This window comes from Lepidochelys kempii, chromosome 23, assembly GCF_965140285.1.
Source record: "Lepidochelys kempii isolate rLepKem1 chromosome 23, rLepKem1.hap1, whole genome shotgun sequence".
NCBI lineage: Eukaryota > Metazoa > Chordata > Testudines > Cheloniidae > Lepidochelys > Lepidochelys kempii.
The window spans coordinates 8,059,033-8,082,071 of NC_136402.1; the positions used below are offsets into that span (position 1 = coordinate 8,059,033).

A 23,039-nucleotide genomic window follows, 5' to 3' on the forward strand; every position below is an offset into this window, starting at 1 on the left:
GTGGGGCGGGCTGGCGCAGTGGGGTGGGGAAGAGTTGTGGGGCGGGCTGGTGCAGGGGGGAGGGGAAGAGTTGGGCTGGCTGCGGGAGGGGCTCGCTGGCACAGTGGGGGAAGAGTTGTGGGGTGGGCTGGCGCAGGGGGGAGTGGAAGAGTTGTGGGGCAGGCTGGGGAAAGGGGGAAGGGCAGGCTGGCGCAGTGGGGGAAGAGTTGTGGGGCAGGCTGGGGAAGTGGGGAGGGGCAGGCTGGTGCAGTTGGGGGGCAGGCTGGTGCAGTGGCGGAAGAGTTGTGGGGCGGGCTGGGGAGGGGCAGGCTGGCGCAGTGGGGGAAGAGTTGTGGGGCGGGCTGGGGAAGGGGGGAAGAGTTGTGGGGTGGGCTGGGGAAGGGGGGAGGGGCAGGCTGGTGCAGTGGGGAGGGAAGAGTTGTGGGGCGGGCTGGCGCGGGGGGGAGGGCAGGCTGGCGCAGTGGGGTGGGCTGGGGAAGGGGGGAGGGGCAGGCTGGCGCAGTGGGGAAGAGTTGTGGGCGGGCTGGGGAAGGGGGGGGAGAGTTGTGGGGTGGGCTGGGGAAGGGGGGAGGGGCAGGCTGGCGCAGTGGGGGAAGAGTTGTGGGGCGGGCTGGGGAAGGGGGGGGAGAGTTGTGGGGTGGGCTGGGGAAGGGGGGAGGGGCAGGCTGGTGCAGTGGGAGGGGAAGAGTTGTGGGGCGGGCTGGGGAAGTGGGGTGGGGCCGCTTGCAACGGTGGAGATAAAAGCCAAAGCCGCAGCAGATGGGCAGGGAGACGGAGCCGCCCTGTGCTGGGAGCCTTAACCCCTTCTCTGCTGGGAGTTTCCATCCTGGCCACAGGGGAGATGGGCGTGTGACTGTGTGGGGGGCAGGGGTCTGTGGGGTGGAGGAGGGATCTCTGGGACAGGCTGGCTGAGCCCTGTAGGAAGAGAGCCTCCCACACACGCTTGCATTGGCCGCCAGAGGCCTGAGGGAGGTGGCCAAGGGTGTTTTGGGGGGTCCTGATCCCCAGCTCAGCTGGCCCCGAGTGCAGGGGACAGGCCCATGCCGGGGTGGGGACGCCGCTCCCTGCTGGTGGCGGGGGGTGGGGGTGTGATGGGGTGCCAGTCAGGGTCCCCGGTTGTAATCTCTCCGGTTCTCACCTGCAGCAAACCCAAGGAGGCCACCTTCAGCGCTGGTGAGTGGGTGCGCCGTGCACACTGGGAAAGGGCTGGGCAGGGTGAGGCGGGGCGGGGGGCGTTATGGGGCAGCTGGCAGGGGGCAGGATGGGGAAGCCACCGATGGACAGGTGTGAGGAGGAGAACCCTGGATTGTGTGGGATGGTGGGGAGCGGTGCGCGAGGGGCTGGCTCCAGGGCGTGGGGGGAGGGTAGATCTGAGCTGTGGGGTGCAGGGGCAGTGGCTCCCCCCCCCCATGAGCCCCGTCCTTACACAGAGGATGGCTACGTGAAGATGTTCCTGCGGGGCCGTCCCGTCCCCATGTACATCCCCGATGCCCTCGTCGCCACCTACAGCCTGGACGCCAAGCCAGAGCTGCCACCCAAGAAGCTGAAGCTGGACTGGGTGTATCCGCTGCTCATGACAGTGCCCCCCCCCCGCCCACCGCCCGCTACAGATGGGTGGATTGGGCCCCGTGGTTGGCTCCACGGGGGTGGGCGGGAGGAATATCCACAAGTTTGAAATGAAATTTTTTTAAGCAAAACTTTTTTGACCCCCTAGAGCCCAGTTTAGCCAGAGACGTTTGACCATTTACACTGGTATAACCAGGGGCCACGCACTGCCGGATAACCCGGGGTGGCAAACAGAGCTTAACAACTGGCCAGGACTCCTGGGTTCTATCCCAGCTCGGAGGGGGGGGGTGAGGGGGGAGGGAAGTGGGGTCTAGTGGTTAGAGCAGGGGGCTGGGAGCCAGGACTCCTGGGTGATGGGGAAGGGGTGGGTGACACCACTTGGTGCCTCAGTTTCCGCCTCTCCTGGAGTTGCGGGGGCTGCAGGGTTATTGGCCCCAGAACAAAGATCCCTCAGGCGGGCAGAGGGGAAGGGGAGCCGCCCTGCCCTCTTTTCCTTGACCCGTCGCCCCAGCTACGGGTACCGGGGCCGCGACTGCCGGGCCAACCTCTTCCTGCTGCCCACGGGGGAGATCGTCTATTTCGTGGCAGCCGTGGCCGTGCTGTACAACGTGGCGGAGCAGCACCAGCGCCACTACCTGGGCCACAACGACGACATCAAGTGGTGAGGGGGGGCCCCATGGCGAACCTTGGGGGGCCCCAGCGCCCAGGCGGGTGGACGTGCCGCAGCACATGGGTCTGTCCTGGATCAGCGCCCCCCGAGGGGGAAAGGCCCGAGTCCCCTCCTCAACCTGCCCCCTGCCCTGCCGCTGGATGGCAGCCAGCGCCCCCCGAGGGGGAAAGGCCCGAGTCCCCTCCTCAACCTGCCCCCTGCCCTGCCGCTGGATGGCAGCCAGCGCCCCCCGAGGGGGAAAGGCCCGAGTCCCCTCCTCAACCTGCCCCCTGCCCTGCCGCTGGATGGGAGCCAGCGCCCCCCGAGGGGGAAAGGCCCCGAGTCCCCTCCTCAACCTGCCCCCTGCCCTGCAGCTAGATGGGAGCCAGCGCCCCCCGAGGGGGAAAGGCCCCGAGTCCCCTCCTCAACCTGCCCCCTGCCCTGCAGCTAGATGGGAGCCAGTGCCCCCCGAGGGGGAAAGGCCCGAGTCCCCTCCTCAACCTGCCCCCTGCCCTGCCGCTGGATGGGAGCCAGCGCCCCCCGAGAGGGGAAAGGCCCCAAGTCCCCTCCTCAACCTGCCCCCTGCCCTGCAGCTAGATGGGAGCCAGCGCCCCCCGAGGGGGAAAGGCCCGAGTCCCCTCCTCAACCTGCCCCCTGCCCTGCCGCTGGATGGGAGCCAGCGCCCCCCGAGAGGGGAAAGGCCCCGAGTCCCCTCCTCAACCTGCCCCCTGCCCTGCCGCTGGATGGGAGCCAGCGCCCCCCGAGGGGGAAAGGCCCCGAGTCCCCTCCTCAACCTGCCCCCTGCCCTGCCGCTGGATGGGAGCCAGCGCCCCCCGAGGGGGAAAGGCCCCGAGTCCCCTCCTCAACCTGCCCCCTGCCCTGCCGCTGGATGGGAGCCAGCGCCCCCCGAGGGGGAAAGGCCCCGAGTCCCCTCCTCAACCTGCCCCCTGCCCTGCCGCTGGATGGGAGCCAGCGCCCCCCGAGGGGGAAAGGCCCGAGTCCCCTCCTCAACCTGCCCCCTGCCCTGCCGCTGGATGGGAGCCAGCGCCCCCCGCGGGGGAAAGGCCCCGAGTCCCCTCCTCAACCTGCCCCCTGCCCTGCCGCTGGATGGGAGCCAGCGCCCCCCGAGGGGGAAAGGCCCCGAGTCCCCTCCTCAACCTGCCCCCTGCCCTGCAGCTAGATGGGAGCCAGCGCCCCCCGAGGGGGAAAGGCCCGAGTCCCCTCCTCAACCTGCCCCCTGCCCTGCAGCTAGATGGGAGCCAGCGCCCCCCGAGGGGGAAAGGCCCCGAGTCCCCTCCTCAACCTGCCCCCTGCCCTGCAGCTGGATGGGAGCCAGCGCCCCCCGAGGGGGAAAGGCCCCGAGTCCCCTCCTCAACCTGCCCCCTGCCCTGCCGCTGGATGGGAGCCAGTGCCCCCCGAGGGGGAAAGGCCCCGAGTCCCCTCCTCAACCTGCCCCCTGCCCTGCCGCTGGATGGGAGCCAGCGCCCCCCGAGGGGGAAAGGCCCCGAGTCCCCTCCTCAACCTGCCCCCTGCCCTGCTGCTGGATGGGAGCCAGTGCCTCCTAGAGGGGAAAGGCCCCGAGTCCCACCCACAGCCCCAATGAAGGAAGGGGAGAACAGAACTTCAATCCCTGCCCCCCATCCCCCCCAGGCCGTCTTGCCACAAAGAGGGTTGGATGGCAGGGGGGAGGGAGAGCTGCTGAGACCCAGCAGTTCATGTCACTTGTGGGGCCTGAACTTGCTCCTCTCTCTCCTAGCCTGGCCGTGCACCCCGACATGGTAACCATAGCAACTGGGCAGGTGGCCGGGACATCTAAGGATGGCAAGGTGAGGAGATGGGGGGCACCGTGTGTCACGGAGTCCCTGGGCGCTGCTCTGGAACTGCTCCCCATGAAGCCAGGCAGGACTCTGGGGAAGTCTCCTCTCTGTGAGCAGCCTGTCTGCAGGACACACAGCTCACACAGCTTCCACCTTCCTGGGTCTGACCTCGGAGCATTCAGCCTCCTCTGCCCCTCCATGCACTTCCCCCAGCGAGTCCGCCCAGGCGGGGTCCTGGGGAAGCCAGAGGGTCCTGCCCCCCAACTCCGCAGTCAGACGTGACTCTCAGCCAGCCAGTAAAACAGAAGGTTTATTAGACGACAGGAACATGGTCTAAAACAGAGCTTGCAGGTGCAGAAAACAGGACCCCTCAGCCAGGTCCATTTTGTGTCCAGTGAGCCAGACAACCACGTCTGCACTTCACTCCATGTTCCCGGGCAGCCCCAAACTGAAACTCCCTCCAGCCTCTCCTCCCCTGGGCTTTGTTCCTTTCCCGGGCCAGGAGGGCACCTGATTCCTTTGTTCTCCATCCCTTTAGCTCTCACCTTGCAGGGGGGAAGGGCCAGGCCATCAGTTGCCAGGAAACAGGGTGTCGGCCATTCTCTGTGTCCAGACCCCTGCATGCACCTGCCCTCTAGGGCTCTGCAAGGATCATACACCCTTATCCCACCACCTAGAGACTTAAGAACTGCCTAGGGGAAACTGAGGCACCCCCACACTATTCAGAGGAACCATTAAGAACAGTCCCACTTCGTCACACCGTGGGTCTGCAGTGAGGACAGGGCAGATGCCTATGGGGCGGGAAAATGCCAGTCCCTGGGTGTGGGGTTATGGAGGTGGCAATAGCAAAGGGGGAGTCCCCAGGCTGTCTGGGCTGTGGGGAAGGGGCTGGATGGGAGAGGGGTCTGGTGCGGGGGGGCGTATCCCCAGGGGATTTGATCCCGCCCCCAATGAGCAGTTCGGGGGCTGGGCCAGACTGATGGTCTCCCCCTTCCCCTGCCGCCGGCTTCTCCTGCAGCCCCTACTGCCCCACGTGCGGGTCTGGGACTCGGTCAGCCTGAACACGCTGCACGTGCTGGGCCTGGGGGCCTTCGACCGAGCCGTGAGCTGCGTGGGATTCTCAAAGTCCGTAAGTGACCCCCCTTCGCCGGGTTCCTGACCCCACCCCCTCACCTATTATCTGCCCCTACACTGGCCCCTCACCTCCCCGACCCTTCCCTTTGGCCCCTTCACCACTCCCCCCTTCCTTGCAGACCTCTCCCCATGGCCTGCCCCATCAGATGGTCCCTTTCCCTCTGCCCCCTGTCTTGGGGTGCAAGGGACTGCATTGCACTAGGGGATTTGCGGTACAGGGGGTGCATGGGCCTATGGGTTCTGGGGGTGCAGGAGGAGTCTGTTGGACTGGGGGGTTCTGGGGTGCAAGGAGTGGAGAGCTGGGGGGCTCCCTTCTGTCTCTCAGTCCTGGGGGGGGGCAGCTGGCACTCGGCTGGGTGAATCTCCTGGTTGCAGGGTCCTGGGGAGACACAAGGGGCAACCGCCTTGCACTAGAGAGGAGGATCCCCCCGCCCCACTGAGCCAGCCCTTCCCCTCTTCAAAAGGGAGCCAATGATCCAACTGTACTCCCTGTGCCCCCATACCCCCGGCAGGGAAGCGGGGCTGGGGCTGAAGTGCTGGGAGTGACAGAGACAGGAGAATGGGGGGAGAGCTGGTGAGCGGGGGGGCAGCATTGAGGGGGTCAGAGGGCATGGGGGGGCTAGGTGCACAGTGGGGAGAGTCAGCAGGCAGGGGGCATCTGTAAAGTGGGGGGTGACCCCCATCTGAGCACCCCACCTCTCCGCAGAATGGCGGGGGCCTGCTGTGTGCCGTCGATGACTCCAACGAGCACGTGCTGTCAGTGTGGGACTGGCAGAAGGAGCAGAAAATCGCTGACGTCAAGGTAACCCCCCCCGATATTCCCCCCACATCTCCTTCTCCCCCGGCACCTGCCCCCCCTCACGCTCTCCTTCCCCTGCAGTGCTCAAACGAATCAGTCCTGGCCGCCACCTTCCACCCCACGGAGCCAACACTGCTCATCACCTGCGGGAAGTCACATATCTACTTCTGGAGCCTGGACAAGGGCAGCCTGAGCAAACGGCAGGGCATCTTTGAGGTGAGGGGGGCCTGGGGAGCTGAGCCAGGGATCAGAAATTGTGGGGGGCCACTAGGGCTGCACCAGAAGGAGTCGGGAGGCCTTTGCCCTCGTGAGGGGTTCGGGGGGTTCAGTTTCTGTGCCTTCAAGGTTGGAGATCGGGGGTACTGAGGCCTGTGCTCCAGTAATGGTTTTTTTTGGTGGGGGGGTCAAGTCCCTAATAATGGGGATTTGGGGGTCCTGGCCTGGGGGGGCAGGTCCCTGGTCTCAGGCAGGGGGGTGTTTGTCCCGAGCTGGGCGAGGCAGGTTCCTGCAAAGAAGCAGGGTTTAAGATAAGTTCATCATGTCCTATGGTCTTCCCATCTTCTAATGCCCACGCCTGGCGCCTGAAATTCTGGAGTGAAAATCATTTGTTGGCAGGCTGTCGGGTGTGCGGCACATTCGCTTCCCGGGCCACAAGGGGGAGACAGAACACACGGCAGACTCTTGTGTTACAAGAGCCCTCAGTCGCTAAAGCGTTGAAACCCGATAGATCTAAGGGATCTGAGGCTAAGAATAGGAGACTGGAATTGGCTCTGGCCATGTCCGGACCCAAGAAACCCTCCTGATCAGAAACAGGAGCTTGGCTCTGGTGCCAGGCTGTAGTTCCAGCTCATTCGCAGATCTGGCTGTAACCTCGGAACATTCCCTGCTGGCGCAGGTCTGGACAAGCGATCGATGGATCCCCCGAGCGTCTCAGGAGCATCTCCCTCTGTTCCCCAGAAGAGTTCCCCAGTCTGCAACCTGTCTCCAGCAGCTCCTCGGATCATTCGCATTTCACAGATCCGAAGTCTGAAGACTCAGGAGAGATTTTCAGATCTGGTTGGACAAAGCCAACGATACAGGTTATGGCTTAAATTCATCTGGCTCCTCACCCCTCTTCAGATCCGATTGGATTGTATTTCCTGCTGGGCAAAAGACCGAGGCGAGGGGTGCCGAGAGAGAGGTCTCTGGGGTTATTGCCGCCACTGCCTTGAACCCTTCCTGGGCTGCCGGAAGAGACCTTTTCTCCACTGTTCGGTGGTTAGGATCCCTACATCGCAGCGCTCACCTACGCTATCAGCTTCAGGATTGGATCCGCTGTCAGATGGGGAACGAGATTGCGTACTTATGCCGAAGAGACGGTCTTTCCCCAAACGCAGGTTTTGTGCATGAGGTAATACTGGATTGCCGGTTTGTCCTGCTGGGGAAGTTGGCAGGACTGGCCTGTGCCTCCTTGGATGGCCTGGGCATACTGGCCAACTCCTCTCTCTCCCCTTACCAGACTCTCCGGTGCCAGAAAGAAGTCTGTGGATCTGGGCCGTTCGGATCAGAGAATTACAGACCACTTGTCACGGACTCACAGCCCTGGGCTCTCTCGGCTCCATATGATAGGAACCCCCTTCAGTGTGTCAGCCCTTCTTGAGGGGCCCACTCTCAGGGGTTAAGCCCTGGGCTCTGCCGCCTCCTGGAACAGCCCTCAGCACGCCTGTCTCTGCCGTGGGCCCCTCCGAGAGTCCACTCGCTCTGGACCCCGGGGCCTCCACACCCAGAGGGAATAATGCCCCCCAATCTCTGCCTGCAGCGACTCTCAGCCAGCATAAAACAGGAGGGTTTATTGAACGACTGAACCCAGAACAGGAAGTTCTCAGGGCCTAGCAACCCTCACCACAGTCTAACTGGGTCTGTCTCCATCCCCATGGGCTCCGGTTGTTCTCTCTGTTCCCAGTCCAGAAGCCCACTCCTTCGAGCCGAGCATCCTATATCATCTCCAAACAGGAGATTATCAAACAGCCTTTGTCTTCGGCCCCAGGTAAACAGGCTGCCTGGGCCTCCTCTTCCATCTTTTATTCCCCCATTGGCTGAAATGGGCCACCGGGTTTTTCTCTCCTCAGCTGATTGTCCTTCCACTGGCCAAAACCAGCTGACTTCCAAGCTGGGCTGGGCCTCCCAGTCACCAGGTCACCAGTTGCTGGGGTCCCCAATCTCCAGGCGATTGTCTGGGGTCCTGGCTGCTAGGCAAGGTCACACCTGGTCCTCTGCAACTACAAACCTTCTCCCACCACCTCGTTAAACATGCAGCAGATGGGGGCGGGGGGGGGGGAAATGAGACACACACAGTATTCATGCAAAACATTAAGAAAATTCCCCACTTCGTCACAGCTCCCCCCCAAAGACCAGGAGGTATTCTCGGAAGAGGATTCCCGGGTGGGATCTCCACAGGGTGACCCTGAATGCGATGTCAAACTCCAGACTCAGCTGATGACAACGTTGGAGTAGCAACAGCATTGTCTCCTCTGAAGATGCAATTCAGCTTTACGAATCGGTTGGTAGGATGGCATCAGTAGCGTTCAAGGAGACCTCCCATCGAGTGTTCAGTCTTCTGGGTCCTACTGTTATGGACTCACAGGCCTCATGCTCTCTCTCGGCTCTGTACGGTCCCTGGGAGGAACCCCCTTCAGTGCGACAGCCCTTCTCAGGGGTCCACTCTCCCTCGGGGGTTAAGCCCCTCCAGCTCCTGGAACCTCACCTCTCTGAGCCCTCAGCACACCTGTCTCTCGCCGTGGGTCCCCTCAGGGAGTCCACTCGCTCTGGACCCCCAGGGCCTCCACTCCCAGAGGGAACAATGCAACTCTGTTCTCTAGACCGGAGCGACTCTCAGCCAGCGTAAAACAGGAGGGTTTATTGAGCATCTGAACACAGCATAGGAAACTCTCAGGGCCTGAGGCCTGGCTGCCCTCAGCACATGACATCTAGGTCTGTCTAGCCTCCAGGTGGGCTCTGGCTGCTCTCTCCAGTCCAGAACGCCCCTCCTTCCAGCTGGGCATCTGATATCACAGTCCCCCAAGTCCCGCCTCTGTCCTTTGTCTTCTGTCCCAGGTAAACAGGCTGCCTGGGCCTCCGCTCCTCTCAGCCTCTCCTGTCATCTGTCCTTTGTTTCCCCTCTGGCTGGAACCGGCTGGTCACGTCACTGGGGTCCTCACTGGGGTCCTCTCTCCGCAGCCCATTGTCCTCCCCCTAGATCTCAAATCATACATCTAACAGCCAGGGCGATAGGACTTTGAGGGACCTAGAAAAGTTACGTTCTGTTGAGGGCCAGCAAATTCTCGTTAGTGCTGGGAAACTCTCTACTAGGAGAAGTTATTACTTTAAATGGGAAAGATTCATTATACAGGCAACTAATAGAAATGTGGACCCAGTTTCAACCCCTGTTCAACTCATCATAGAATATCTGTTGTGCTTAGACTCCCTCTTTTACCTTTCTCCTGTTGAAGTACATCTAGCAGTTTTTGCATCCGTCCATACTCCTCTTCAGGGTAAATCCATGTTCTCGCACAAGCTGGTGAGGGAGGTTGTAGACGGTTTATTGAATCTTTATCCTCCAGTCCCTACATGGCAGCTGAATTGAGTATTAACTTGGCTCATGTCTTTCCCGTTTGAGCCGTTACGGTTGTTCCCCGTTTCATCTTTCTGCCAAGACAGCCTTTATACGAGCAATTGCTTCCACCAGGAGAATCAGGGAGCTGCATAGAATCATAGAAGATTAGGGTTGGAAGGAACCTCAGGAGGTCACCTAATCCAACCCCCTGCTCAAAGCAGGACCAATCCCCAACTAAATCATCCCAGCCAGGGCTTTGTCAAGCCAGGCCTTAAAAACCTCGAAGGATGGAGATTCCACCACCTCCCTAGGTAACGCATTCCAGTGCTTCACCATCCTCCTAGTGAAATAGTGTTTCCTAATATCCAACCTAGACCTCCCCCACTGCAACTTGAGACCATTGCTCCTTGTTCTGCATGCACCGATGGTGCACTCCCCAGATAAAGTGGTTCTTCGACCACATCCTACATCCCTTCTGAAGGTAGCTTTGGATTCCCGGGTTAATCAAAGTGTAACCTTACCTGGGTTTTCTCCTAAACCTCGTAGCAGTGAAGGGGATTGTAGATCACGCTAGGTGGATGTGGAAAGAGCGCTCTTCGTATTCTCGAGGTAGAACTCGGGTCATTTCATATACGGGTGATGTTTCTTTCTAGCACAGTCCCTAGCTAGAAGGATCAGGCTTTGCATCAAAGAGTGTTCTCGGGCAGCTTGGTGTTCCTCTCCGAGCTCACTGGCTAGAGGAACCGCTACACCGGCAGCATAGTCCCCTTATTGCTGCTCCATGTGGTACGGTTCCCACTAGACAAGACGTGGTGCGTCAGGGCTGGGTTTGGCAGCCTGGCAGCTGGGTTTGGCAGAGCAGCCCACCCACTGCTGGTCGGTTCTGACTCGGTCCCAAGCCTGCAGAGACCAGTTACAGGTGGGTCACCTGCGTTTTCCTCCCCCTCCAGAAACACGACAAGCCCAAGTACGTACTGTGCGTGGCCTTCACCGAGAACGGGGATGTGGTCACCGGGGACTCTGGGGGCAACCTCTACATCTGGGGCAAAGGTCAGTGCGGGGGGGGGGCAGTGGGAACGGCCCAGGGAGAGGGCACCAGTGTTGGGGAGGGGACTGGCTGGGGGAGGGAGAATTCAAGGTGGGAGGAGCTACCAGAAAGAGCATCTGGATTTGGAGGGGGAGGCTGGAGTCATAGCAGCACCTCTGACCCTGTAACCACCTCTTGGGAACCCTAAATTACAGCTGACTCCCCCCTCACAAGGGTGGGGGAGGAAGGGCGTTGGGTCACGGGTTGGAGAGGGGGGCATGGGTCTCAGTGGAGGGGGCCTGCAGGGGTGGGGGCCTGGTTCCCAGCAGGGGGGAGGGGTCCTGCAGGGGTGGAGGCATGGTGGGTCCCCTTTGGAGGGTCCCAGCGGGAGGGGGGGAGAGATCCTGAGGGGGTGGGTCCCAGCAGGGAGGGGGGTCCTGTGGAGTGGGGGGCATGGTGGGTCCCAGCTGGGGGTCTCTCTGCTGACTGTGCCCTTGCTGGCAGGGGGGAACCGGATCAGCCAGGCGGTGCCAGGGGCCCATGAGGGTGGCGTCTTTGGCCTCTGCGTGCTGCACAATGGCACCATCGTCTCGGGTGGCGGCAAGGACCGCCGGGTCGTGCTCTGGGGGCGCGACTACCAGAAGCTGCAGGAGAATGAGGTGAGGGGGTCAGAAGGGGGGAGCAGCTACTGTGTTGCCTTCTCCCCCCCCCCGGGTCCCCATTGGGGTGCAGTGTTCCTGCCGCCACGCAGGCACCACGGGGCAGGAGGGAGGGTGGACAGAATCCCAGGAGCCAGGACTGCTGGGTTCTCTCCCCAGCTTGGGCGGGGGGAAGCTGGGAGCCAGGACTCCTGGGTTCTCTCCCCAGCTCTGGGAGGGGAGTGGGGTCTAGTGGTTAGAGCAGGTGGGGGCTGGGAGCCAGGACTCCAGGGTTCTGCCCCGAGCTCGGGGAGGGGAGTGGGGGCTAGTGGGTTAGAGGGGGGGTGGGGGCGGGGGGGCAGGGCTGGGAGCCAGGACACCTGGGTTCTAGCCCCAGCTATGCCCATGGCTCAGTGCTCTCCTCTCCCGCAGGTCCCAGAGAGCTTTGGGCCGGTGCGCACCATCGCAGAAGGCAAAGATGACACCCTCTTCGTGGGAACGACCCGCAACTCGGTGCTGCAGGGCTCGCTGGCCACCGGCTTCTCCTCCCTGGTTCAGGTACCCCTCCCCTCCCCCCATGCAGGTACCTCCCGCCCCCCCATGTAAATACTCATTGTTACAGGGCTCTGGCCCCAGCTTTGGAACAGTCTCTGGACTGTTCAGTGCGCTGGACCCCCTGGGGGTCTCATGCTTCCTCCAGGGCAGACCCCGCGGCTTCATCGCCTCTCTAGGCTGGACCCCTGGGCCGCCAGCCCCCTGCATCCCACCGTGAGCTCCGCTCAGCGAGACCCACTGAGGCAGACCCTGAGGGAGACTTGTACAGACTTGGGGAGCAACGGCCCCTCTGCCAGCATCTGCAGGGACGCTCAGAGCGCGGGCACAGGCAGGGTTATTAGGCAACTAGCCTCAGCACAGAAAGTCCTTGGTGAGCAGAGAGAAGAAAGTTACAGCCTGGCCCATCTGGGTCAGTCCCAAGTCCAGCCAAGCAGTGCAACCCCCTTTGTGTGTCATCTTTGTTCACATTCCCAGGCGTCCCACCTGTCTTCTCAGTCTTTTGTTCCCAGCTGCTCAAAGCGGGCTGGGGTCCTGCAGTGGGCGACCTCCATGGTTGTTAGGTGCTAGGTAGCAAATGTCCTACTCATTGGATTGGCCATTGTATTCGGGGACTCTCTATTGACCAGGGCCCCCAAACCCCAGCACCATTCACACCTGCATCTCTAGGCCTCCACCGAGAGTAACCAGCCCTTTCCCACCCCTTCGGTAACAATGCAGGGGGGAAACTGAGGCACGCACAGTATTCATAGCAAATGTTTGCAGAAAATTCCTACTTGGTCACATCTCTTCCCGCTTTGAGCCCGAACTGATCGGGATCGCTTCAGCCAGTGACCTGAGGCAGTTCAGCCTCACCTTTCCAAGCCCCTGCCCTGCCAGGACCTTTTGGGTTTGAAACTGGCCTGGGGTCCTGCCACTCCCTGCCCCCCTCATCTGCCAGGGAGCAAGGAGGGCAGTGACCCCCATTCTGCCTTGGGGGCAGCCTGGGGTGGGACTCCTTGCCCCAGCTGTATATCTGGGGTTCTGGTGTCCCAGGGGCTGGTGAGGCCAGGATGCAGGGGGCTCCCCAACAGGGGCCACCTCCCTTTGGAGCTGTGCCCTCGCCCCCAGGGCAGAGTCCTCTCGTCTCCCCCTCCCCCCCATCCCCTGCTAGGATTCCCATGGCCATGCCAGCCACAGCCTTCCAGCTGCTTCCCCCTTCCCCGGGGCTTCTCTCCCCCTTGCACAAGGCAAACCGGTTTGGCTGCCCCCTGCCCCACCTGTGTGTGCCCAAGCTCAGCTGGGGTCTCCTGGGAGCTGTGTGACTCACATCTGCGGTGTGGAGCTGGGCGGGGACTGGATCTCAGATGTCCTGAGCCAGGTGGAAAATCCCCCCCTCCCTGCCAGCCCAGCTGTTTGCTGTTCACGGATAGCTGCATTCTCACCTGACTGGCGCGACTCAGAGCTTTGGCAGTTACAGAAGCTGGGCCTGGATCCTGTCTTGGAGCGATACAGTCATTCCCTTAAGGGCATCAAACCTGATATCCTGGAGAGCCCCAAGGACCAGCCCCCCGATCCTTCCTGACCCACAGGGATCTGAGCCATCAGCAGAGTGAACGGCTTCATGGTTGGATCCTTGGCCCCAGCCCTTCAGCATCGGGTGGGGTTGCACCGCACAGGGCTTGAGCAGGGTTCTCAGTCCCAGCATCTCTCCCCACCCCATGAATGTCTTCCCCCGACCACCGCCATCCATGCCCACTCAGTTGCGTCTGAGCCCGGGGGAGGGCAGCAGGACCCGTGTCCTGGTGGCTGCATTGGAAGCCTGTCTGTGCCCCCCAGGGCTGGCTGGGTCACTGCTTCCTCTCAATCACAGAGTTCGTTCACTCTGGGGGCCTGGCTGCAGGCTGTCTGCCTGGGCTGGCCGAGTGCGACTCAGCCTCTGTCCTGGCCAAACCAGCTGTGGGCATTTGGCCCACTTACGCCCTGTCCGCCTGCAGGTATTACCCCTTAGGTCTGTGAGGTCCCTTGGAGGAGGTCTGACCTCCCCCAACTGTGGCTTTCCCTGAGTCCCCGTCCTGGGATGCCGGTGTTGGTTCCCCTTCCCCAGACCCTTGCTCAGGCCAGTCTCCTTTGGGTCTCTTTCCATACCTGGCCCTGCTGCCCACCCACTCCTCTGCCAGCCAACCAGCACTGGGGAGATCCTTTGGCTCCCTGTCTGCTAGCCACGGTTTAAGCTCGTGGGGACAGATCTCACGGCGTGGCTCTACCCCAGCCAGGTTGTCCTGCTCCTCCAGCCTGGGGGCCCCTGCACCCTGATCCGAGGTGCGGAGAGGTTCTCCCAGCTTCTCTGTGGGTGTCTTTGCATGCCCCGAAACCACCTCCTCCACGCCGCAGGGTCCATCCCAGTGGAGCCTGTTTGAACTGTCCATAGTCCCCCGTCTCCACCCCATCCATCTGGCCATGCCCCTCTATGGCTCTGGGGCTGAGGGAGGGGTGAGACAGCTGAGCCACAGGACCAGCCGGGTTCAGATCACAGGCCCGGGCAAAGGCAGGGGGGTCTATAGCTATACCCCTGCCCCATTAAACTGGGGCAATGATGTGGTATCTAGGCTCCCTGTGGAGTTGCCTTTCCCCACTTGCCCCTCAGGGGGTCCTCTTGCCCCTTGCTCCTGCTCTTCCAGGTCCTACAGCTCCTTCCCTCTCAGCTCCAGCTCCCACCACTTCAGAGCTGTCAGTGGGAAGGAGCTGTAGGACCCGGAAGAGCAGGAGCAAGGGGCGAGAGGTCATCAAGACCCAGACGGGGAACCGGGTCTTGAGGACGTCCTGTTGCTGCCTCAGTCGCTGTGTGTCACTGCCCGGCTGCTGCCTCCCCTCTCGGACCTGCTTCATGGACCCATCGTCCTTCTCCAGCCGTGTAATCAGCTGCTCCTTGTTGAGTATCCCGACGCCTAACCCCGTCTCCCTGCCTGGGTTGCAATGTCCTTAGGGAGATTTCCTTTGACTGCCCTTGTTTTACTGCTGCACGTCACTTATTGCAAACAGCTTCTTGTGTATTCAGCATCCCACTGCTCCCACCACCAGTCACGGATCGACAGGGTTGGTGCTCTGGCCCCAGATTTGGAAAGGCGCCCTTCAGTGTGCCAGACACCCTGGGGGTCTCACTCTTCCTCCAGAGCAGGCCCCGCAGCTTCACCACCTCCCTAGGCTGGACCCCTGGGCTGCCAGCCCCTGTGCTTCCCACTGTGAGCTCCAGTCAGTGAGACCCACTGAGGCAGACCCTGAGGGACAGTTGTACAATCTTAGGGAGCAAGGCATCTCACTCAGCATCTGCAAGGATGCTCAGCCAGCGTTGTCTAAACAGTCAGCTGTATTAGTCGACCGGACCCCAGCATAGAAAGTGTTTGGTCAGCCAAGAGAGGAAAGTTACAGCCTGGCCCATTGTGGTCAGTCCAGAGCCCAGCCGAGTGGTGTGACCCCCTTCGCTCCTGCCCTGTCCCTCCGTGTCATCTTCATTCAAGTTCCCAAGCCCATCCCACCTGGCCCCTCCTGTTCCCAGCTGCACAAACCTGGTTGACTTTCTGCAGGGGGTGGGGGTTCCATGGTCATTAGTTGCTAGGTACCAAGTGTCCAGCTGATTGGATTGGCCATTGTCTTCGGGGACTCTCCATTGACCTGGGCCCCCAAACCCAAGACAACCAGGCACCATTCACACCCACATCTCTAGGCCTCCACTGAGAGAAACCAGCCCTTTCCCAACCCCTTGGTGACAATGCAGCGTAGAGGGGAAACTGAGGTACATACAGTATTCATACTAAATGTTTACAGAAAATTCCCACTTCAACACACCTATCCCTTCCCCCTCTCTCCCTTGCAGGTATCCATCCCCTCCACCCCTGCAGGTACCCATCCCCTCTGCCTCTCTCCCCCTTGCAGGTACCCATCCCCTCACCCCCACCCCAACCACCCTTAGGTATCCATCCCCACCCCGCACCCTTGCAGGTACCCATCCCCTCACCCCCCACAACCACCAGCAGGTATTCATCCCCACCCCACACCCCCACAGGTATCCATATCCGCCCCCCATGCAGGATGCCCTGCCATGGCCTGGAGTAGGAGTCCGGGGCGGGACAAACGATGCTGAGACTGGCTTCCCTGACAGCCGATAGAAGAGCTCTGTGGTGGCTCAGCCCCTCCCTCTGCCTTCTTGGTTGGCGAGGTGCGGGTGGGGCTCTCTGCGCTTTGGGGTCTGAATACTTGGGGTCACATGCCTGGTTCTTGGGGGCATCAGGCTGTGGGGAGCGAACGCAGGTAGGGCGTGCCTAGAATACTCCCTGATCTGACTGAAGAGATTAGCGATTATCTTTGAAACCTCATGGAAGACAGGAGAGATTCCAAAGAACCGGAAGAGGGCAGATATGGCGCCCCCCTGTAGAAAGGGGAATGAAGACACCCCGGGGAATTCCAGACCAGTCACCTTAACTTCCGTACCCAGAAAGAGAATGGAGCAAATAATCCATCAATCAATTTGCAAACACCTAGAAGATAATGAGGTGATACGTGACCGTCAGCATGGATTTGTCAAGAACAAATTGGGTCCAACCACCTGGACCGCTTTCTTTGGCAGGGTGACAAAGCTTGTGGATGGGGGTGGGGAGAGCTATGGTATATCTTGCCTGCAGTAAGGCGTTTGATACTGTCTTGCGTGACCTTCTCCTAAACAAGCTAGGGAAATACAACCAAGCCCTGGTCTACACGACGAGTTTAGATCGAATTTAGCAGCATTAGATCGATTTAACTAGGGAATTACAACCTAGGTGAAGCTACTATAAGGTGGGGGTAGAACTGGTCGGAAAACCGTTCCCAGAGAGTAATTATGAGTAGTTCACAGTCATGCTGGAAGGGCAAAACGAGTGGGGTCCCCCGGGGGTTGATTCTCGGTCTGGTTCTGTTCAATATCTTCAGCAGTGATTTAGATAATGGCAGAGAGAGTCCACTTATAAAGTGTGCGGACGGTACCAAGCTGGGAGGGGTTGCAAGTGCTTTGGAGGAGCGGATTAAAATGTGAAATGATCTGGACAAACTGGAGAAATGGTCTGAAGGAAATAGGATGAAATTCAATAAGGACAAATACAAAGTGCTGGACTTGGGAAGGAGCAATCAGTTGCACACATACAAACTGGGAAATGACTGCCCAGGGAGGAGTACTGCGGAAAGGGATCTGGGGTCATAGTGGACCACAAGCTAAATATGAGTCAACAGTGTAATGGTGTTGCAAAAAAAGCGAACATCATTCTGGGATGTATTCGCAGGAGTGTTGTAAGCAAGACAGGAGAAGTAATTCTTCCGTTTTACTCCACACTGATTAGGCCTCAGCTGGAGTATTGTGTCCAGTTCTGGGCACCATGTTTCAGGAAAGATGTGGACAAATTGGAGAAAGTCCAGAGAAGAGCAACAAAAAAATGAAAGGTCTAGAAAACATGACCTAAGAGGGAAGATTGAAAAAATTGGGTTTGTTTAGTCTGGAGAAGAGAAGACTGAGAGGGGACATGATAACAGTTTTCAAGTACACAAAAGGCTGTCACAAGGAGGAGGGAGAAAAATTGTTCTCATTAACCTCTGAAGACAGGACAAGAAGCGATGGGTTAAACTGCAGCCAGGGCGGTTTAGGTCGGACGTTAGCAACAAGTTCCTGTCAGGGTGGTTAAGCCCTGGAACAAATCACCCAGGGAGGGTTGGAATCGCCGTCCCTGGAGGTTTTTAAGAGCAGGTTGGACGAAGAGCTGACAGGGGTGGGCGAGTTATTATGTGGTCCTGCCGTGAGTGCAGGGGGCTGGACTAGTTGTCCTCTCGAGGTCCCTTCCTGTCCCACACTTCTGTGATTCTGTGGTCACCTGGGAGGAGGGGATGGCTCATGAGGGCCTTGGGTGTGGGGGTGAGCACTTGGGATGGGGGGCAATGTAGGGGTCGCAGCCATAGTGACGTACACAGAACATAGAAAACCGTTGCAACCTGGTTTGGGGGTCAGGAGTCAGGACACTGGGTTCTCTGCCCAGCTCTGGGAGGGGAGTGGGGTCTAGTGCTCAGGGCAGGGAGCGGGCCAGGACTCCTGGGTTCTATCCCCATCGCTGAGGGGGATTATGCCGACCTTGCTGAGGCACGGAGGGGCCCTGGGTGGGAAGGGCTGGGCATAGCCAGGCTGGGAATGCTGGGCACTCAGCAGGCCCATCTCTCCCCAGGGTCACACGGAGGAGCTCTGGGGCCTGGCCACCCACCCCAGCCTAGACCAGTTCCTGACCTGCGGCCAGGACAGGCAGGTTCATCTGTGGAGCGTGGCCACCCACCGGCCGCTGTGGAGCAAAGCCATCGAGGTGAGCAGATTGGGGGGCCCCCTGGCTGGGAGGGTCCCGTGGGGTGGGGGTGGGGCATTTGCGGCACTTGTCCTAGGCCTGGAGTGAACCTGTCTCTCTCTGCCCCCCAGGACGCGGCCCGCTCAGCTGGCTTCCATCCCAACGGCTCCGTGCTGGCGGTGGGGACGGTGACGGGAAGGTATGGGGGTGGGGAGTGGAAGGGGCTGGCCCTGTGGGGGTGCTGCAGCCCTATGGGGAGCCCAGGGCCTGGTGGGGAGTGGAGCACGGAGCCTCATTCCTGTGGGGTGAGGGAGGGTGCAGGGTCCATGCCGCTGCCCCCGAGCTGGCAGCCCCTTGACGGTGGTGGGCGCCCTGTATAGCCCCAGAGCCTGGCAGGGCCGGGTGCGGATGGCAGAGCTCAGGCCTGGCCTGGGAGCCGGTGCTGTAATGACCCCCAACCCCTGTCTGAGCAGCTGTGTCTGGGCACCCCCAGGTTGGGGGTTCGCCAGCCGGCTCCAGCCACGCTGCCTGTGGGCAGGACACGCTGCTCCAGTTTGGGGGTCTGCATCCTGAACACCCCCCACTCCCGAGGGCCAGACCCCAAGATGGAGGATTATTGGAGGGGGGGGTACCAGGCCCTGCCCCCTCTGGGTAGCTGTCACCCATCACACAGAGGCTGGGCGGGTCCTGGACCATAGTCCCGTTCTCCCCGCCAGGTGGCTGGTGCTGGACACGGAGACGCGGGACCTGGTCACAATCCACACGGACGGCAGTGAGCCCATCTCCGTCGTCAGCTTCTCGCCAGGTAGGGGACCCCCAGCGCGCTGGGCTGGCAGGGGCTGCGGGTCGGGAGTGAGGGGCACCGGGAGATCTGGAGGAGGGGAGCCCAGGGCTGGGCTGGCTGGGGGCTGCGGGTCGGGAGTGAGGGGCAGCGGCAGAGCTGGGGGGAGTACGGGGCTGAGATGGCAGGGGGCTGCGGGTAGGAGTGAAGGGCACTGGGAGATGCAGGGGAGGGGAGCCGACCCTGTCACGCCTGCCTTGACCCCGCATCCCCAGCCCTTCCCGTCCCCAATTCCAGTAGCTCCTCGGCTCCCGTGGGGGAGCGTCCCTCTGCCCGCCCCTGGGCCGGGCCCTGCTCCGCAGCCCGTGTGGCTCGGCGCAGCTCCCCCTCTCTGTGCCCCCAGATGGCAGCTACCTGGCCGTGGGCTCCCACGATAACTTCGTCTACGTGTACGGCGTCTCCGAGGGCGGCAGGAAGTACAGCCGCGTCGGCAAGTGTTCGGTAGGTGGGGGCCAGGCGGGGAACGAGGGGCCCTGGGTGGGGGGCAGCAATGGGGCTAGCAGAGCCACTTGCCCTGCGGTGCAGGGGGCGGCCAGCGGGAGGCACTGCCGAGTGTCTGCCCCGTGAGGCTCACCCCGGGGCTGCCCGGGCCGGGGGCGGGGAGCCAGCCAGGGGCCTCTCGGGGTCCCTCTGGAACCAGACGCTCGTTCTCTCTGTAGCACGGGCACCCCCAGGTCAATCCTCCCGCTGGGGTCGGTCACACCCCCCGCTAGCCCCCTGCCCTGCCCCCCAGGGTCAGTCAACTTCTCTCCCCCCTGTTAACCCTCTCCCCCACAGGGTCATTCCAGTTTCATCACTCACCTGGACTGGGCAGCCGACAGCAGCTGTTTCGTCACCAACTCTGGGGACTACGAGATCCTGTACTGTGAGTGTGGCCTGGGGTGTGGCTGGGCGCTGTGCCAGGCTCTGGGCATCGGCCTGGGGAGCTGGGCCCTGCTGGGCGCCGTGCTAGGCTCTGGGCATCAGGCTGGGGGGATCGGACCCTGCTGGGCACCGTGCCAGGAGCTGGAGTCATGCTGGGCACCACCCCTTTAAAGGCTGGGATGCTTTGGCCCCAAGGTGTCAGGGACAAATCAAACTAGGGGCAGGTGTGTTCTTCCCCCCTGGGAAGAGAGAAATTGTCCTATGTCCCCAGTGGGGCATCTCTGCAGTGGGGCCCAGAGACACACACATCCTCAGCCTGGGGAGTAAACGGTTAATGCAGGAAGGTCCTTGCGGGGCCCAAGGTGCAGCCAGCTCAGGGCTGACCTGGAGGGGGCAGGGGGCCAGGACTCCTGGGTTCTGCTCCTGGTGCTGGCTAGTGACAGAACTGCACCCTGGTCCCCCCCCCCCCATAATGGTGGGATTATGGGACTGCCCTCCCCCCTGGGGCGGCACAGGGAGGCCCCCGCGGCCAGGGGAGTATACTGGCTGTTGGGGTCGGGAGCTCTGGGGCTGCTCTGTGGGGCGTCTCTCTGTCCCTCCCACATTGGGCGGTGCAGGGTCCCCTGCTCATCCAGCCCCCTTTTCTCCAGGGGACCCTACCACCTGCCGGCAGATCCCCAACACCGGGGCCGTTCGCAACCTGGAGTGGGCCACGGCCAGCTGCGTGCTGGGCTTCGGGGTCTTCGGTGAGTGCCGGGGCAGCAGGGAGCTGGGGGCCAGCCCCACTCAGGACACCCTGCGCTGGGGAGGCTGTTCGGGGAACAGGGCTGGGGGAGGCTGCAGGGGCTGGGGGTGGCAGGTGAATGAAAGGTCGATGAGCAGATTGGGGGACTGGTCAGGAAGCAGGGTGGGGTGGGTGGTGGTTGGGGAGTGGTGCTGGGGCATGGGTGGGGCTGGGGGGACTGGTCGGGAGAGTGGCTAGGGTGGGGCTGGAGTCACTGCTTGAGGAGCAGGGCTGGGTAGGGAGCAGGACGGGGGGGTGGATGTGGCTCAGTCAAAGAGCAGGGCTGGGAGCCTGGTTGGGGAGTGGGGCTGGGGGGTGGATTGTGCTGGGAGGCAGGTTGGGGAGCGGTGCAGGGGACTGGGGGTGCGGGGCAGAAGGTTAGGGAGCGGGGCTCAGGTGTCTGGTTGGGTGGTGGATTGTGCTGGGGGGAGGTCGGGGAGTGGGCCGCTGGTTGGGGAGTGGTGTAGGGAGCTGTGGTGGAAGGTCGGAGAGTGGGGCTGGGCTGTGGGTGAGGCTGTGGGGGCTGGTCGGGGAGCAGGATTGGGTGGGGAGCAGGGCTGGGGCTGGTCGGGGAGCAGGGCTGGGGTGTGGATGGGGCTCAGTCAGCGAGCAGGGCTGGTTGAGGAGTGGGGCTGGGCTGTGGGTGAGGCTGGGGGGGCTGGTCGGGGATTAGGATTGGGTGGGGAGCGGGGCTCGGGGGCTGGTCGAGGAGTGGGACTGGGCTGTGGGTGAGGCTGGGGGGCTGGTCGGGGAGCAGGATTGGGTGGGGAGCAGGGCTCGGGGGCTGGTCGGGGAGCAGGGCTAGGGGCTGGTCGGGGAGTGGGGCTCGGGGGATGGATGGGGCTCAGTCAGGGAGCGGGGGCTCTGGGGTGGCCCCGTGCTCAGGCCTGGCCTGCCCTGCCCTGACAGGGATCTGGCCGGAGGGCGCGGATGGGACAGACATCAACGCTGCGTGTCGCTCCCACGATGGCAAACTCCTGGCCTCCGCCGACGACTTCGGCAAAGTGCACTTGTTCTCCTACCCCTGCTGCCAGCCGCGGGTGAGTGCCAGCCCCATGCCCCATCCCCTGGTGCCTCACGCCAGCCCAAGCCCCACTCTCCCGGTGCCCCACGCCTGCTGTGGGTGAGTGGCATCCACATCTCCAAGTGCCCTGGGCCCCCCCAGTGCCAGCCGTGTCCCCCGCTGCCCCATCTCTCACTGCCCCTAGCTGTGGGGGGCCCCTTCTCCAGGCTGAGTCTCCTCTGGGTTGTTCCCTGCCCCTCTCTGGCTTGTGAGCCCTGCCCCGCCCCCCCAACCCAGCCCCTCTGGCACCCATGTGCCCCCCTCATCCCTGGGGAGCGCCCAGCCACGGCCCCGGCTGCTGCAGGCCCTCGGGGCTTGGGGGCGCCCTGTCCCCCCGGTTCCCGGCCCTGACCCCGCCCGTCTCCTCGGCAGGCCCCGAGCCACGTGGCCGGCGGGCACAGCAGCCACGTGACCAACGTTGCCTTCCTGCCCGACGACAGCCTGCTGCTCTCCACCGGCGGCACCGACACTAGCGTCCTGCAGTGGCGCCTGGTCTAGGGGGCGGGGTGGGGGCCGTGGGGCGGGGGCTGTATTTTCCAGAGATCTGTGTATGTATTGAGTCTATATCCAGAGCTATATTGAAAGGCTGGAGGTTGCACAGGCTGGGGCGGGATGGGGCCCAGGGGGCAGACCCAGATCGGGGGTGGGGGGGCACTTTGTCAGGGAGGGTGCCTGGCTCCCCCCCAAGGGGAATAGTAGAGGGATCAAGGGTCACACGTGCCCCTCCCTGGGGGTGGGGTTGGGAGAGGGACCCAGAATCTACCCCCAGCCAGGAGTGGGGCTGGCTCTGCCCTTCCCCACCCCCACTAGGCTGCTGAGTATGGGGGTCACCCCCCCCTCCCCAGCCAGCCGGATTTGCACTGGATCCAGGGATGGTCCTGGCGTCCCTGGCGGGGGGGGGGGGGCCAAGGGCAGGGGCCAAAGCATGAACCTGTATTTCCAAAGATCGGGCACGGGGCTGCGGGCATCAAGCTCTTCTGCGCCCAGCCCAGCCAGTAAAGGCAAGTGACTGAACCGGCCCGGCTCTGTGTGTGTGTGAGAACCGCCCTGGGGGTGTATATGAACCACTGGGGCCGGCTGAGTGTGTGTGTTGGGGGGACGCACTCAGGGGCCGGCTCTGTGTGTGTGTGTTGGGGCGTGTCACGGAGTCCCCGGGCGATGCTCTGGAACTGCTCCCCATGAAGCCAGTCAGGACTCTGGGGAAGTCTTTCTGGGAGCAGCCTGCCTGCAGGACACACAGCTTCCACCTTCCTGGGTCTGACCTCGGAGCATTCAGCCTCCTCTGCCCCTCCATGCGCTTCCCACAGCGAGTCCGCTCAGGCGGGGTCCAGGGGGGCCAGAGGGTCCTACCCCCCAGCTTCACAGTCAGACGTGACTCTCAGCCAGC

At 62.2% G+C, this 23,039-nt stretch overlaps 1 protein-coding gene across 2 annotated transcripts in view; it reads left to right on the forward strand.

Moving 5' to 3' along the window:
- EML2 (EMAP like 2) overlaps positions 1 to 22,666 on the forward strand; it is a 40,384-nt gene extending 17,718 nt beyond the window's left edge. For both annotated transcript variants that reach the window (XM_078850384.1, XM_078850385.1), the window contains 18 exons: positions 1,145 to 1,173; positions 1,431 to 1,560; positions 2,078 to 2,227; positions 3,972 to 4,041; positions 5,051 to 5,161; positions 5,873 to 5,968; positions 6,047 to 6,181; positions 10,508 to 10,607; positions 11,089 to 11,243; positions 11,655 to 11,780; positions 17,990 to 18,121; positions 18,232 to 18,299; positions 18,817 to 18,905; positions 19,285 to 19,382; positions 19,719 to 19,806; positions 20,456 to 20,551; positions 21,499 to 21,629; positions 22,025 to 22,666. In XM_078850384.1, coding sequence (XP_078706510.1) covers positions 1,145 to 1,173; positions 1,431 to 1,560; positions 2,078 to 2,227; positions 3,972 to 4,041; positions 5,051 to 5,161; positions 5,873 to 5,968; positions 6,047 to 6,181; positions 10,508 to 10,607; positions 11,089 to 11,243; positions 11,655 to 11,780; positions 17,990 to 18,121; positions 18,232 to 18,299; positions 18,817 to 18,905; positions 19,285 to 19,382; positions 19,719 to 19,806; positions 20,456 to 20,551; positions 21,499 to 21,629; positions 22,025 to 22,150 — 1,930 coding nt within the window. In that variant the 3' untranslated portion in view covers positions 22,151 to 22,666. The remainder of the gene's footprint in view (positions 1 to 1,144; positions 1,174 to 1,430; positions 1,561 to 2,077; positions 2,228 to 3,971; positions 4,042 to 5,050; positions 5,162 to 5,872; positions 5,969 to 6,046; positions 6,182 to 10,507; positions 10,608 to 11,088; positions 11,244 to 11,654; positions 11,781 to 17,989; positions 18,122 to 18,231; positions 18,300 to 18,816; positions 18,906 to 19,284; positions 19,383 to 19,718; positions 19,807 to 20,455; positions 20,552 to 21,498; positions 21,630 to 22,024) is intronic.
- Positions 22,667 to 23,039: the final 373 nt, after the last annotated feature.